Here is a 17,822-nt window from a genome sequence, read left to right as displayed (position 1 = left end):
GCATGCCCCCTGTGCATGCCTATGACCCTCTGTGATGAGGTTTATTTCTGATTTTTGACAAGGCACAAGCTCATCTTCCTCAGGACAACTGTGAAGTGAAACAGAGCAACATATACACCCCAAAACCCCTCCCACCATTTCCACCCACATATAATGACATTATCAAGTGCAAAGCTTAAAGAGGAAGTAAACCCTGATGAGTTTACTTCCTCTTTCATTCCCTGCAAAGGCAAAGCATAATGGACTACTATGCAACACATAGTAGTCCATTATGTGTCACTTACCCGACACAGGAGCCAGCGAAGTCACCGCTGTCCCCTGTAGTCCGGCGCATCCATCTTCTCAGTGGGGTCTCGCAGCTCCGCCGCTGTCATTCGGGGAAGCCGCGATGACGTCACTCCACGCTCAGTGCCCTTGCGCGCCGCTGTCTACGGCACATGCGCCGTAGACAGCGGTGCCCGTCTTCGGGCAAATATCTCCTAAACCGTATAGGTTTAGGAGATATTTCTTGGATCTACAGGTACAGTGCCTTGCGAAAGTATTCGGCCCCCTTGAACTTTTCAACCTTTTGCCACATTTCAGGTTTCAAACATAAAGATATAACATTTTTATTTTTTGTGAAGAATCACCAACAAGTGGGACGCAATTGTGAAGTGGAACGAAATCTATTGGATTTTTGAAACTTTTTTAACTAATAAAAAAAATGAAAAGTGGGGCGTGCAAAATTATTCGGCCCCCTTGCGTAATACTTTGTAGAGCCACCTTTTGCTGCGATTACAGCTGCAAGTCGCTTGGGGTATGTCTCTATCAGTTTTGCACATCGAGAGACTGAAATTCTTGCCCATTCTTCCTTGCAAAACAGCTCGAGCTCAGTGAGGTTGGATGGAGAGCGTTTGTGAACAGCAATTTTCAGCTCTTTCCACAGATTCTCGATTGGATTCAGGTCTGGACTTTGACTTGGCCATTCTAACACCTGGATACGTTTATTTGTGAACCATTCTTTTGTAGATTTTGCTGTATGTTTGGGATCATTGTCTTGTTGGAAGATAAATCTCCGTCCCAGTTTCAGGTCTTTTGCAGACTCCAACAGGTTTTCATCCAGAATGGTCCTGTATTTGGCTGCATCCATCTTCCCCTCAAATTTAACCATCTTCCCTGTCCCTGCTGAAGAAGAGCAGGCCCAAACCATGATGCTGCCACCACCATGTTTGACAGTGGGGATGGTGTGTTGAGGGTGATGAGCTGTGTTGCTTTTACGCCAAACATATCGTTTTGCATTGTGGGCAAAAAGTTCGATTTTGGTTTCATCTGACCAGAGCACCTTCTTCCACATGTTTGGTGTGTCTCCCAGGTGGCTTGTGGCAAACTTTAGACGAGACTTTTTATGGATATCTTTGAGAAATGGCTTTCTTCTTGCCACTCTTCCATAAAGGCCAGATTTGTGCAGTGTACGACTGATTGTTGTCCTATGGACAGACTCTCCCACCTCAGCTGTAGTTCTCTGCAGTTCATCCAGAGTGATCATGGGCCTCTTGGCTGCATCTCTGATCAGTCTTCTCCTTGTCTGAGCTGAAAGTTTAGAGGTACGGCCAGGTCTTGGTAGATTTGCAGTGGTCTGATACTCCTTCCATTTCAAAATGATCGCTTGCACAGTGCTCCTTGGGATGTTTAAAGCTTGGGAAATCTTTTTGTATCCAAATCCGGCTTTAAACTTCTCCACAACAGTATTACGGACCTACCTGGTGTGTTCCTTGGTCTTCATGATGCTCTCTGCGCTTTCAACAGAACCCTGAGACTATCACAGAGCAGGTGCATTTATACAGAGACTTGATTACACACAGGTGGATTCTATTGATCACCATCAGTCATTTAGGACAACATTGGATCATTTAGAGATCCTCGCTGAACTTCTGGAGTGAGTTTGCTGCACTGAAAGTAAAGGGGCTGAATAATTTTGCACGCACCACTTTTCAGTTTTTTATTTGCTAAAAAAGTTTAAAATATCCAATAGATTTCGTTCCACTTCACATTTGTGTCCCACTTGTTGGTGATTCTTCACAAAAAATAAAAATTTTATATCTTTATGTTTGAAGCCTGAAATGTGGCAAAAGGTTGAAAAGTTCAAGGGGGCTGAATACTTTCGCAAGGCACTGTATGTCTAACTAATGTTAGGACTTGTTCATGTTGACAGATCTTGATTATTCCTTCTGTATTGAACTATCTTGTAATTGTACTGCCCCCCTCTACATTGTAAAGTTCTGAGTAAACTGTTGGGGCTATATAAATCCTATATAATAATATAATAATTACATCTTTTCTAAACAATAAGAATCCAATAATAAAAATCCAGTCCAATAAATGTATGTTTGTAAAAGTGCTAGTAAATGAGCCAGGAGAGAATATTAAGCTGTACGTTTGTATAGTTATCCTTTTAAAGTGGTTGTAAAGGCTAAAGGCTCTGCATTAAGATATTCTCTGCATTAAAGTAGAACTCTAGACAAAACTTTTTTTCAATTTTTGGATAGAATAAGGTAGGGTTAGAACCCCTGTCAGTTTATTTTTTGCCATCTGTGTTCCATTAGGGAGATTTACCTTTAATTCCTGTCCCATAGTCAAAACAGTAAGTGAGGGAAAATCCCTGCAAATTAAGGGAATTCCTTGGGGGGGCCCCAGGTCACCACAACTAGTCTCCATTGAAAGGTTTACCCTTTATTACTCTTCTGGGGACAACCCAAATTTTCATTTACTTTCACTTTTGATGATAGTGGTAAACAGGACAAATAGAGGGGGGTGGTCTCCCTAATGGGGGCACAGACCTGAAGTAAAGAACTCATAGGTAGTAGTGAACTGAAACAAAAAATGCTGATAATGGAAGTCAAAAAGTGGGCGGGGTCTGCCCCGGGCTCCCCTTCATCCTCCTCTCCTCTCTCTCACAAAGCAGTGATCTCCACGTGTTACGGAGCTGAAGTGCACGGGCTGCAGTAACAATGTACCGCCTCCTAGACGGCACACTGATTTAATAGCGGGACATTGAATCAGTGTGACGTGATCACAGGAAGCGGGACATTGTTACGGCGACCAGGGCAATTTAAATCCAGCTCATTGACGCATGGAGATCGCTGCTCTGATTCGGGCACACGCGGGCTGCATCCAGGGGCACTGGTGAGGCTGCACCTTCTGGGCACAGGCAGACTGCACCGTCTGGGCACATCTCTTTATCTGTCATGTCTGCTAGAGGTGCACCGAATGGAAATTTTGCCAATACTATTAGCAGTATGTTTAAGTAAGAGATTGCAAACATGATATAAGAGATGGTTATAAACGGCAGACTACATATTTCATTGACCTTTCTTGCACTAAAGGTGCTAATAATGGCCAAAAATAAATTCATATTTAAATTGATGGTATTAAAGTCAAATATAATACAATTATATATAAAAATATAAATATTTTTAAAAAACTCATTTTAGGTTTTCGACAAAGTGCATCCTGCATTTTTGGTTTTGGCACTAAAATTTCCATTCGGTGCACCATTACTAATAGGTGTTCTAATTCATCTTAACTATATCTTAAACTAAAAAACAAAAGTTTTTTGCCTTTTAAGGTAAAAAAAACCTTTAATGTGGGGCTCACCCCCAAATACTTTCCTGAGCTCGATCTCGATCCAGCGTTGTGTCCCGAGAGCAGTGACGCTGCTCTCCCTCTCCCTCCTCACTGATTGAGAGCAGGGGGAGCTATTGGGCTGAGCCAATACAAAGTGCACCCATAGTAAGCTGCCTGCTATGGGGGCACTCAGAGGGCAGTAGTAGCCATCGGATGTGGACCCAAGAAGAGGAGGCCCAGGACTGCCCTGTGCAAAACCATTGCACAGAGCAGGCAAGTATAACATGTTTGTTATTTTTAAGAAAATAAGAAATATACACCTTTACAGTCACTTTAAATTACCCACCAAAGATCTTAGTTATCTGTCCATGCCCCTTCCAGAGCCATACGGCTCCCCAGCATAACCTGCATCTGGAGAACGAATGGACAAATGAGTATAAGATTTTGTGGAGTTGGGGTGGGAGTTGGTCTTGCTACTTCCAGACCTTTAAAGCTTTTTTTAAAATGCATCAGTGTTGTTAGAGTATAACTGGTGTAGGTAGTTCAGTAGCACCATTTTCCCACTGAGGAACGAACGAATGTCTTCAAATGTTGCAGGGGAATCTTCTATGTGTTTAAAAAAAAATGCATTGCACACCACATTTACTACTTGCCATTTAAACCGGCCTCTAAATGTTGTCATTGCCATAGCTGTGGAGCTGTGAGAATAGTATATATACGGTATGTGCTTGTGTCAGGGATATTGGATTTTGGGCTCTATTGCCGAAAGACCTGATACAAATGGTAAACATATATTCTCCAAAGTGGCATATAATATGTCATCACTACATCTGTATGTGAAAAAAAACACAATCTGATTCCTATTCAGTTCTGGCCATGTGATGGTTTCTGTCTCGATGACAATGGTCGACAAAGTGAGTCTACCTAGCGGGAACACCATAATAAATAAGGACTAGGCAGAGGTTCTATTCTTCCCTATTCTATTAATATGAAATAAAATATTGGCTGTACAAACACTTTTTACATTTTGTTTTTCACTATAAAGCCAGCAGATTGTAAAGCTGCATGAATTGCAGCATTCTTTCTTTCCCCTCTTCCTAGACTTGGCTGGATTTGTTGTGTATGTGACCTCCCTGGTTTTCTCTTGTTTCTAATGTATACGTTGCCTAAATCTGACATTGAATCTTATGATGTCATTGAGGTAGACTGGTGATTGAGTGCCCCCTGCAGGCTTCTGGTCCAGCCATGCTCTGCACCTTCATCAGAGCCGATTAGATAATCTGTCATGTCAGATACACATAAACACAGCATATTCAATGATGCTTGGAAACGCATATCACTTCCATGGTATTGTCGTCTTATTACTTTAGTATTTGCTTTCAGATCAAAGTGGAATTTGGAACACCTTATATTCGTTGTGTGAGGCTGGCCCATGCACTGCTCAAACTGTGTGTTGAAAAATAAATATAAAATCAAACAGATTGCTCCATCCATGCTATACCATGCAGACGGACAAATCTCCCACTGTGCCTTGTATTCTCTCCATTTTTACTGAAGTTTCAGAAAAATGAAAACTATCAATTTCTTTCATTCTTGATCATGGGAGAATATAGATTTTTTTTTTCTTGTAATACCCACACAGTGGATTCCTCTAATTTGATGCTTCCCCTGTCCGGTTGAAAAATTTCAGTCAAAAGAAGTTGAGTGGGAGGGGGCTGACAGGGCCATCCACTTAGCAAATTTTGGCTGGTTCATCAGGAAAAAGGCAAAATTTGAATAGTGTATGGCCAGTTTAACAGGCAAGGGAGTACACAGGAACCTAGTACACAGGTATTTCCCAAAATAAAATGACCAGAAAAACATCCCTATTTTTCCATGATTAAGGATTCGAGAATTTAAATAGTTTTTATTTTCCTGAAATGTAAGTGAAAATGGAGAGATTTTAGTGAATATTTGCCATTTTGTTTAGTCAGTAGGGAAGATGCAAATAAAGTGATTGTAAGGATACATTTTTATTGTATTAACCACATCAATACCGGCACTTAAACACCTTCCTGCCCTGACCAATTTTGTGCTTTCAGCGCTGTCGCACTTTGAATGACAATTGCGCGGTCATGCTACACTGTACCCAAATGAAATTTTTATCATTTTTGTCCCCATAAATAGAGCTTTCTTTTGGTGGTATTTGATCAACTTTACGGCTTTCATTTTTTGCTAAACAATTTTGAAAAAAAATGTTTATTTGTTTCCATTTCAAAACTTTGTAAATAATTCTTCTTCACTGATGCGGCTGCACTGACGGGCACTGATAAGGCGGCACTCATGAGCTGGCACCAATGAAGTGGCACTGATGAGGTGGCACTGATGGGCACTGATAGGTGGCACTGGGTGACACGGATGGACACAGGTGGCACAAATTGGCACTGATAGCTGGCACGAATGGGCACTGATAGGTGGCACGGATGGGCACTGATAAGCGACATTGTATTGCATTGTTTTGTACTGATGGATGCCAATCAGTGCCAAACAATGCATGCCAATCAGTGATGCCCATTGTGGGCACTGATTGGCATCCATTGTGGGCACTGACTGGCATCCTTGGTGGTCTAGGGTGGCATAGCTGGTGCTGGGCATCCCTGGTGGTCTGGTGGCGTCCCTGGTGGTCCAGTGTGGGCATCCTCGGGGGGGGGGGGGGCGTGCTGATAATCGATCAGCACAGACTCCCCCTGTCAGAGGAGCAGCCGATCGTCTCTCCTCTACTCACGTCTGACAGACGCGAGTGAGGAAAAGACGATCACCGGCTCTTCCTATTTACACTGTGATCAGCTGCGATTGGACGCGACTGATCACGTGGTAAAGAGTCTCCGTCGGAGACTCCTTACCGAGATCGTAGTTTTAAGGTGTCAGACTGACACCCCGCAACAACGATTGCCGCGATGCTCGCCCCCGTCCTATGACATTCGGTCAGGATTTTGAAACCACTTTGCTGCCGTCATTTGACTATTGGCGGGTGGCAAGTTGTTAAAATAAGAAACCTGTCATACTTGCCTGCTCTGTGCAGTGGTTTTACACAGAGCAGCTCCGATCCTCTTTTAGGGTCCCACGTTGGTGCTCCTGGCCCCTCCCTCCTGCCACGTGCCCCCAAGCAGGCATGCTCCTGAGCCATGGTTCTGTGTGTCCATTCATCCCGCCCCCTCCCTCTCCTGATTGGCTCACTGCCTGTGATTGCCATTGGCTCCCACTGCTGCTAAAAGCCAGTCAGGAGTGCAAGTACCTGGAGAGCCAAGGCTATTATGGACATCAATGGATCGAGAGGGAGCTCAGGTATGTATTGGAGGGGGGGGGGGGGGGGGCTGCTGCACAGAGAAGGCTTTTTTACCTTCATGCCTAGAATGCATGAAGGTAAAAAACCTTGTGCCCTTAAAATCACTTTAAGTTACAGGGGTTATGAACACTCTTATCAACTACTCTTGTCTCTAAGACCTGGTATAGAAAGATTACTCTTTATTAACAGGCATATAAAACCAGGCAAAGGCTCAGGCATACAAAACCACTTCTTAAAGCAGTATTAAACTCAAAAGCGAAAATGATATTTCTTTTTCATACATCATGGGAAACAAAGTCAGGATAATATTCATTACCTGCTGGGTTATACTCCATCTCCAGGTGAATGGTCACTGGTAGACCAAAGGTCTTTAGACAGGAAGTGATCCCCTATATAACTCCTCCCACACAGGAAGCCCTTCAGTTTTTTACCAGTGTCTGCAAGGTTGATGGCACGATTGTTTGAGCTCCAGGTCTCACAAACTGTTCTTAAGTTAATCAAGGGATTGACCAATTGGATCCATTTGACACAGGCTTTATATGCTTTGATAAATGGTACCCGAGCATTGCAAAGAAGACTCAAGATCCTGCAAGGTTTTGCTTGTAATGCAGCCTCCTGGCACTGGACCCTGTGAAGTGGAATCCTGGACACCATAACGCTAAGGCATTCCTGCAGGGTGCTGTACAGGGCCAGGGGAGTGGACCCTAAATATGAAAAGGGTACCCAATCCTTGAAGGTCCTCAATTGTCAGGAACCCACTGTGATGGGTGAAGTTTTGGGCTTTTAGTTTCTATTCTGCCCTGCACCTGGACGGTTAAGTGAAACCCCTTTACTAATTTATTTTTGGAGTGTCCCAGTGATTGCAGTAACAATCAGTCAAGTTATCTAGAGGCCGGACACCTGTGTGCAGTGACCATACGGGGAGTTTTGGGCTAGCTGTGGGTGTTTGCAAAGTGTACCTTTTTTGCTTGTGTCTGGCTGGTTTTTACCTGTATGATGGCATATGATGGGGCACCGTTTCTCCTTGGTTCGCCATGGCGCACTTGCGTTTGCAAGAGTGCCGCTGTGCTCAGCAGTTGTTGTTTGGCGGCCACGGCGCACAAGCATTCACAAAAGCACCGCTGGAAGATTTGCGTCGTTCGCGAATACAGCCATGCCCGTTTGCCAGGACCACACGCATGCACAGAACATTTCTGTGAACAGCCAGCTTATTTAAGCTGTCTATGCCAAGCATGCAGTGCTTCCAGAAGGCAGCTTTGGGACAAAGAGCAGACTCTGAACAAGCACTTGTGAGCCCTATTAAAGGGTCTCCTTAACTGATGGGTCATGTGAGTCACCAAGTGTAGCTTGGCAGGCTAAGGTCCTTAGCAGGATTGTTGCATAAGGGCTCGTGAGCCCTATTAAAGGGTCTCCCTTCTGAGGTGTTTTAATACTACATCCAAGTACTCTTTTTGTGGCTAGTAAATGTCTTCAAAAAAGAGGAGTGGGACTAACACTACAGGCAAGGGCACACCTATGTCGTCAGTAGTGCCTGATGAACCTAGTCGTATCCCTAGTGTTGTATCGCCTGAAGGACCAGAGGCTTTCGGGCAATCTGAGCCCCTGTGCCTATCTGGTTTTGTGCCTACAGTGAATGCTCCTGCTTCACCCTTTATCACAAGGATGAACTGTCCTCGACCCTAGCTGGGTTAGAGCACAGGATTGCTGGCAGGATCCCGCTGGATGACAAGAAGCGTGACAGATCCCCCTCCCTGGAGTCTCCTAGTTTGGAGCAGGATTGGGTTGAGGATGGGGAAGAGCTAAAAGCTCAGGATTCTGTGGAGGGCCTGGCGGATGAGTCTGCTTCCGAGCAATCTGGACAAGAAGATATCCAGTTGATGTCTGCCTCTCAGTTGCAGAAGCTTTTCATCCTGACTCTGACCTAAATGGTTCATTCTGCCTTTAAGTTGCCCCTTGCAGAGGTGACTGAGCCCCCCTGGTCCTCTTGGGATCCCTGAGGTCTCTACAAGGCCACACAGGCTTTCCTCCTACTCCCCCTGCTAGAACAGGCAGTGTATGCTGATTGGGAACATCCTGACGGGATTTTGTTCCTCTTAAGAGGTTTTCCGTTTTATATCCCATGGTTGACAAGTTTGTTAAAGTGGAGCATGGCAGGCAGCCGTAGATACAGAAGTGTCTTCCTTAAACAAGAACTTGACTTGTCCGGTAGATAACGCAGAGGGCTTGAAAGATCCTGTTGACAAGAAATTGGAGGCATTATTAAAGCTTCCTTTTCATTGGCCAGTTCAGCTATTCAGCCAGCTGTTGCAGCAATTGGTATCTGCTAGTCCGTAAAGGATCAGGTCAGGACCAGAAGGATGATCTGCCTGAAAATAAGACAGATATTCCTTGAGCGCTGTGTTTTGCTGTTGACACCTTAAAAGGATTCAATACAGCAGGTTTCTCATTTGGCTCTCTTGTCTGTACTGTACATACAGTGCCTTGAAAAAGTATTTATACCCCTTGAAATTCTCCACATTTTGTAATGTTACATCCAAAAAACGTAAATGTATTTTATTGGAATTTTATTAATAGACCAACACAAAGTGGCACATAGTTGTGAGGTGGAAGGAAAATTATGAATGGTCTTCAAATCTTTTTCAAATAAATATGTGAAAAGTGTGGGGTGCATTTGTATTCAGCCCCCCTGAGTCAATACCTTGTAGAACCACCTTTCGCTGCAGTTATAGCTGCAAATCTTTTTGGGGATGTCTCTACCAGCTTTGCACTCTAGAGAGTAAAAGTTGTGTCCATTTTCCTTTGCAAAATAGCTCAAGTTCTGTCAGATTGGATGGAGAACGTCTATGAACAGCAATTTTCAGGTCTTGCCACAGATTCTCAATTGGATTTAGGTCTGGACTTTGGGCCATTCTAAAACATGAATATGCTTTGAGCTAATACATTCCATTGTAGCTCTGGCTGTATGTTTTGGGTCATTGTCCTGCTGGAAGGTAAACCTCTGCCCCGGTCTCAAGTCTTTTGCAGACTCTAACAGGTTTTCTTCTAAGATTGCCCTGTTTTTAGCTCCAACCGTCTTTCCATCAACGCTGACCAGCTTCCCTGTCCACATCACCATAGTAACTTTCTCACCTCGGTCATGAACTTAGGAAGACCTAACCCCAGACCCCTGAGGTCCTTTTTAGATACAAAAACTTCCCATAGAATGAATAAATAGCAAATCAATCTCTCCTCTCTCCCCCCTCCCCAACCCCCAGGGGATAGCAAACAGGGGCGCACTCCATCACAGAGCCAAACTAAATTAGAGGGCATGATACATTCATTCCTTCAGCCAACGGGACTCCCATCAATGAGAATGCTTTCCTCCTCTGAGTTGATAAGAGTTCCAGAGATACCATGTTTTCTCATAGTTCTCTCATTTCTGCCTATCTGTCCAAACCAGGTCTTCCATTCGGTTCAACTCTTCTACCTTCCTGAGCCACATTCCCACTGGAGGTGGTTGTTAGTATTTCCAATTAAGAGGGATGCAGGATTTCATTGTGCTCAGGAGGTGACACAGAATGGAATTTTTATATGTCTTAACAGGTTTAACAGATTTGGAGTTCTGCAATAAGAAAAATATTGGATCCTCAGGGACCTCATAATCACAGAATTTTTGAATAATCCTTCGACCTATCTCCCGTAGCCCTCAATTTTATGGCAGGACCAAAAAATATGTAATAATGTCTTATATTCCTCCTGACAATGCCAGCATAAGCGTCCTGGACTTCCTGAATCTCATGCCTATTGAACATTAATTAAATGTAAGTGCAATTCTGATCGTTCTGAATGGAATAAAATATCAAAACAGTATTGTGCTATGGGATGTCATTTCTCTCCAAATATGAATTAGATGAAGGGCCAAACAGTTTAAATGAGAGATAACCGGAAAAGACATACACAAGCGTGAATCTGTGTCCTGTTATACAGCAGACAGCTGTGAATATGAGATATACCCCTCCAGGGGATAGTTCTCTGGTGAGTGCGGTGCCATAGGGGGAGCACAGAATGGAGCACCTGCACTAGTATATATATGAAGCAAGCATGGATGAAGAGCACTTGTCACTTTATTTTCCAATTCCTTTTCTTCAGTATATGTGGACTGATTATTTACACCAGGACCTGATTGCTTATAGATTTATTGCTATAGATTTCAATGTTTACCATTTTTGGTCCATAAAAGCACTTGTCACTTTATAAAACTTACCAATTGAATGCATATATCATTTAACTATGGTACATTTTTGCACATATCATGAAACGGTTAGAGTATAGCGGTTTATGTAGATAATACATCAGTTGAGGCACTTTTACCCCTTTCTTGACCAGGCCAATTTTCAGATTTCAGCTCTGTCACATTTTTGAATAACAAACATAATGCAACATATGACATTTTTCCACAGAAATAAAGCTTTCTTTCGGTGGTATTTAATCATCAGGTTTTTTTGTATGTGTTTTTTTTTTTTTTTTTTGCAAAACAGATGGAAAAAGACTGAAAATTGTGGGGGGAAAAAGCGAATTTTGTTTTAGTTTCTGTTGTAAAATTTTACAAATAATCTTCATAAATTTAGGCCACAATGTATACTGCTTCATTTCTTTGGTGAAAATAACCCAAATCAGTTTATATTATTTAGTCTGTAGGAAAGTTATAGAGAAAGTTATAGAGTCCACAAACTGATATATATATATATATATATATATATATATATATATATATATATATATATATATATATATATATATATATATACCGTACATCTGAAAATCATTCCTGATGTACTGACACCATCTAATTTCTTGAAGCATGAAAATGTCAGTGTACAAATATCTCCCATATGACCCCTTTTTGGAAAGTAGGCAGTCCAATGTATTTTAGTAAAAGGCATGGCAAGTTTTTTGAAGTTGTAATTTTTTGTGACCTTTTTTTTTTGGAATATGTAAGAAATTACATATTTTTTTTAACATACTGTTACCAGTGCAGTACAGCGTCATCATATAACTGTAGCAGTGTTCAGGGACACTAGCTGGTGATAGTATGTGAAATATAAAAAATAAAACAGAATAGTTTTTGGTAATTTTTTTTATCTTTTTCACAATTTATATATATATATATATATATATATATATATATATATATATATATAATTTTTTTTTTTTTCATATAGTGACCAGAGAAATACAGTGTTACCATAGTAACCATTTTTTTTTTTTTTTTAAACACACTATGGTTGCAACCATTTTTTTTTGCACGAAAACTACTCATGCAGTGTTTACTATTGTGATTGGCACAAGTAATTGCGTGGTACAGATAGGCTGTTATTGGCCTTGTCTATACCATGTGATGACTGTAACCATTCACAGAGATCATCACAATAATACACAATGAAAGGCATGTAACAAAGCCTTTCACTGTGTACAATTGTTATGTGTTCTGCTGTAATTGGTCATATTGATCACATGGTACCAGCAGTTGGCAGCGATACTAGGAGGATGTCATAGACCAGGTGGGAAGGTGTTAAAAATTCATAAGGCCAGCCACAGAAAGTGGCAGCTTACACTACACTTTACCCCGGGAACTGAATTTCTGTAATAGAGGTAACAAATTTTGAGAGCTATATTCCCTGGGGTAGGTAGAAACAATTACCCCACGGTATTTAATTTTTACATCCACCTTAAACTGTGACACTGCTGACAGAAGAGGGCCCTCAAGTGGGTCCAGTGGGAGTGATAGACTTGTTCTACTTTATCGTGAGAAGGTACCAAACTTCTCTATAACAGACGTTGCAGTCGACAACGATCCCTGGGTAAATGCGTTGCATGCAGAAGCACAACACTGTAATTTGTGAATAGGGTTATTTATATTCTGCTTTTCTGGTACATAAACATCTCGCATATAGTTTATCGTTTTTTTTTTTCTTACTACCTGAAAATGTAATTACTAGACACAGAGGTGCTTGTAGGGCTCTTTGATTGTTATTAACAAGTCAGCTTGGAGACGTATCGTCTAATATTTACTGTTGGGAGATTAAATCTCTTAATTGCCTCGCATTTTCCAAAGGGCTTTGCAAACATCATTTAAGCACTGTCTATTTTTCCATGATTTGTTATTGCTTCAGTTTTGTTGGTGTATTTAAATTTGATGTTTGTATTCAAACTTGTTAGTGATTTATTTTTTTTATTCTAATCAGTCATTTTGCAGATTTAAAAAAAAAAAAAAAAAAAAATATATATATATATATATATATATATATATATATATATATATATATATATATATATATATATATATATATTTTTTTTTTTTTTTTTTTTTTTACAAAATCATTTGTTTGAAAAACATGCCAGTGTTCCATGATTATTTATTGTTTCTCACATTTTCATTAAAACATATCTATAGTCAAATGTAAAATCATTTAATAAAATTATTCATTTCCACATTGTATTTCACTTATGTGTAGCTTGCTCCTATTAGAGGCGTTGTAAAGTCCAATATTTTTTTTTATCTTCATGCATTCTGTGCCTGAAGATTAAAAACCTGTGTGCAGCAGCTGCCCCAGCACCCACTAATTACTTACCTGAGCCCCATCTCACTCCAGTGGGTGCAACCCTGCACGCCGTGTTTTTTTTTTTTTTTCAATTGTGACAGCTAGTGGTGGGAAAAGATCACTCGCTATAGCTGTCACAACAGGGGAAGTCTGTTCGTAGCATGTTACACCCTAAATATGGGTGTGAGATGTTACAAAAGGTGAACTTATCTTTAAACAAAACGGATAAAAAAAGAGAAAAAAATGTAATTAACTATATTAAGAATAATAGAAAAAAATCAGCAGGAAAATAGTAGTTAAAGAACCTAAAGTAGGCCCTGTTTACCTTTTTATTATAGTTTTTCAGGCATGAGTAGCATTCCTAGTGTCTTCAAATGGTGAAAGTAAATCAGGACTCCAGATTTTGCTTGCAGGCACGGTTTTTAGTAGAATAGACTTTGTATACCTTTTCTGTCAAATGATTTCACGTTCTCTTAGCATTATTAAGATGCTAATAGTGTAGCCTAGTGCTCGGATAGTGCAACTAATCGCGCAAGCATGAGAGTCGCATCATCACTGGCCACACTATGGCAGATGAAGGAGGGCGCTAGGGATGAACAAAGCTTTGGATGGTGTTGGCAGCAGTAGAAAGGTGAGGGAAGACTTTGAGCTGTCCTCATTGGGACACAGCAAAGTTATAAGCAGGGCAAGAGCTCTTACCATACCCTCCGCTTTCAGTTACATGTTAAGCCATGGAATGTTTCTATCTCCAGCTGTTCTGGGATCAGTTGCACTGTTATCACAAAGCAGTGGAGTGAGTGAGTCGGTGCAGTTGCACAGTTTGGTTCTGGGTATTAATATTTTCTGGAAAGCAGGTCAAATGTTACTTGACTATTTATTTCTATGGATCCTCATTTCCAAGTTGAACAGAGAAACAACTGAGTACACTACTATGAGTTGACTTGTGTTTATTTATTTATTTATTTATTTATTTTATTTATCGTTCTGTTTGTGCAGTCTTTTGATCCAGGCACCTCTGCTATAGAACATAAATAGGTGGCCCCATTTTACTTTACTATAATTAAAGCTAGCCACCACAATTACCAGTTTGCTGACTGGACAGTTAAGGAGCGGCACCATACTGATGGTGTCATTCCATTATTGGATCTAAAGGACTGAATCATTAACCTGAAGTGTTCTCCCTGCTTCCTCTCCCTTTTTCAAACCGGGATCGGCTATAAAGGAAGCTAATCTAGAGAAATATTTTAGCAATTTTTTTTTTTCATGAGAAATAAAAGACTGGATAAATGGTGCTTGAAATTCAGTATTGAAATAATATGCTGCTTGACTCAGTTAACATTTTTGTTTTCATTGCAGGGTCATCATATTTCATCTGTTCCAATTCCAAAGCTGGAAGAATCTTTGTATCATTATCAGCCCATTCATATAGAAACGTACGGTCCAGAGGTCCCTTGTATAGAAATACTGGGAAGGCAGGGGTAAGTTTGTGTCTGGTAATGTGTTTTTACAGGGTCGATCTAGCCACTTGTGCTAACTGATCTGGGGAAACAACCTTGTGTTTGTTCAGTGTATACACTACTAATTTCGGAACATCTGGTGTTGGTGAACGCTATAGAATTTTCCTTATAGAGAAGCTTTAAAAGACTAATTTCATCCTAATATTCCACTGGCACCCCCTTCCCCCCAGTATTAAAAAATAAATAAAAATATTTTGGAAGCTCTTCAGTCTAGTCATGTGCTGCACAGGGTCCTTTTTCTCCTCCTCTGTCTTCAGAGGTGTCCTTAATTTTGAAGAGTAACATTTTTAAGTTGGCCTTCCATGAAAAAAGGTTAATTTTAATATAAGCAGCTGTTGGCTGCCCCTCCTGTACACTGAAGCTGGTCATGTGACCGGTGTCCTATCACATACAGTCCCCCATCGGATAGTGTCCGCTGTGTAATGCGCATGCGCAGTACACAGCACACAGATTGCCGAAAATAGCCGAGGATTAACGGCGCCTGCGCCATGAATCCAGGTTCTATCCCCACCATCCAAGTGGACATAGAGTAGGAATATAAAAGAGCCGAGCACAGCGAGCGAATCTCACCCACAAGGAGCACTCTAATTTTCACAAGCCCAGGCGCTTTTCATCTTCGGAGATTTTCCGAAGCTTCTTCTGCCCCATACTGCACAAGCTTATATTGATTGGTGTGCACAAAAGTTATAGCGTCTGCAAACTATGGGAAAGATGTATGGGATTTTTATTATTATTATTTTTTTTTACTAGTAATGGCGATCTGCGATTCTGCGACTGCAACATTGCGGTGGACAGATAAGACACTTTTGACACATTTTTGGGACCATTGACATTTATACAGCTATCAGTGCTATAGAAATGCATGGATTACTGTCTAAATGTCACTGGTAGGGAAGGGGTTAACACTAGGAGGCGATCAAGGGGTTAAATGTGTGTTTTCTCAGTGTGTTCTAACTACATGGGGATAGGACTGAGTAAGAGAAGAGACATATCGTTGTTCCTATTTACTAGGAACAATGACATGTCTACTCTCCCCTGATAGCACAGGAATATGTGTGTTTACACACGCAAATCCCTGTGCTGGCGCTTGTGCACGTGCATCGGGCCCCCCGCCGTGCTCTTAACTGGCCGACGTACCATTACGGGATTTTGCGCAACCTGTGCCAATGTATATAGGCGTGAGCCAGTCGTCAAGTGGTTAATGTGATAGTAAAGTCTTGTTTTTTTTTGTTTAAAAATAACAATCATGTTATACTTATCTGCTCTGTGAAGTGGTTTTGCACAGAGCAGCCCAGATCCCCCTCTTCCCAGGTCCTTTGGGGCTCCTAGCCCCTCCCTCCTGCAGAGTGCCCCCACAGCAAACCGCTTGCTATGGGGGCACCCGAGCCAAGCGCTGTTCTGTGTGTCCATTCAGACAGAGGAGCGGTTCGGCGGTTCTCTCTCTCCCTCCCCCTCTCCTCCCTCTCTCCCTCTCCTCTCCTCTCCCTCTCCCTCTCTCTCCCTCTCTCTCCCCTCTCTCTCCCCTCTCTCTCCCCTCTCTCTCCCCTCTCTCTCCCCTCTCTCTCCCCTCTCTCTCCCCTCTCTCTCCCCCTCTCTCCCCCTCTCTCCCCCTCTCTCCCCCTCTCTCCTCCTCTCTCCCCCTCTCTCCCCCTCTCTCCCCCTCTCTCCCCCTCTCTCCCCCTCCCCCCCCCTCTCTCTCTCTCTCGCTCTCTCTCGCTCTCTCTCTCTCTCTCTCTCTCTCTCCCTCTCCCTCTCCCTCTCCTTCCTCATTGGCTTGCTGAATTTGACAGCAGAGGGAGCCAATGGCCCGACTGTGTGTCTCAGCCACACAATAGAGAGAGTCCCGGACAGCCAAGTCTCTCGGGCAACATTGCTGGATCGAAATGGGGCTCAGGTAAGTGTTAGGGTGGCTGCTGCACACAGAAGGTTTTTCATCTTAATGCATAGAATGCATTAAAATAAAGATTTAGGTTATAAAACATTTGTTTATGTATTGCAGTATGTTATTTTATCTCTTTCTGCATTTCGCTTAATTGTTTTTTGTGCTAAAAACGTGCACATTCGTTTTTGGTTCAAATAACATTTATCTAGTGTTAAAGAACCCAAAATAAAAACAAGTATCGCTTAAAAAAAAAAAAAAAAAAATGGTGACTTTCTGACCCTTGAGCTCAATATAACGCCTAAATTTAAACCTTAACCTCTTACTAATCCCTGAACCTAATCCCTAAGCTTAACCATTAACCCCAGTGTAACCCCTAACACTAAATTTAAACCTCAGGCAAAATTCATACTATCATAGCGATTGTATATGAGGCTAGCAAATGTTAGCCAGTTCCTTGAATAGATTAAGAATGATGGTGTTAATCCTCGGGAATATGAAGTTTGTACATGTGGTTTCATTTTGTTAATTAAAACTTTTCGGTATAAAACAGTCTTTTTGTGAAGCACTGTGAGATGGGTAATAGATGCACAATGATATTTACACTTCAAAGCAGACTATGCATTGAAAACAGGGATTCTTGGTTCATGTATAGTGTATATTGCAATGTTTGTCCAAGCTGACTGACTGGCTAAGTCCCCCATGAAAAGATGACTCAGACTTGTGTGCATGTTGTATGTGAACAGTATATAGCACCAATATGGGGTAAACGCATAGTTTTTTTTTTTTTTTTTTTTTTAAATCAGAAATACATTTTTCTTTTTCACAAGGTCAGTTGCACAATAAGAATAACACAAAAGAAAATGCCATCAGCACATACAGTAAAAACAATATAATATACACCGGATGGTACAAGG

At 41.6% G+C, this 17,822-nt stretch overlaps 1 protein-coding gene across 1 annotated transcript in view; it reads left to right on the top strand.

Annotated features, from left to right (window-relative positions):
* Positions 1–17,822, top strand: part of MNAT1 (MNAT1 component of CDK activating kinase) — a 254,207-nt gene that overhangs the window by 135,550 nt on the left and 100,835 nt on the right. The window contains exon 7 of the mRNA XM_077464379.1: positions 14,866–14,987. Coding sequence (XP_077320505.1) covers positions 14,866–14,987 — 122 coding nt within the window. The remainder of the gene's footprint in view (positions 1–14,865; positions 14,988–17,822) is intronic.

The sequence above is a fragment of the Lithobates pipiens genome, unplaced genomic scaffold (assembly GCF_037356315.1).
Source record: "Lithobates pipiens isolate NorthernLeopardFrog02 unplaced genomic scaffold, aLitPip1_a1.2 Scaffold_30, whole genome shotgun sequence".
Taxonomy (NCBI): domain Eukaryota; kingdom Metazoa; phylum Chordata; class Amphibia; order Anura; family Ranidae; genus Lithobates; species Lithobates pipiens.
This window is presented reverse-complemented; position numbering and strand designations above follow the sequence as displayed.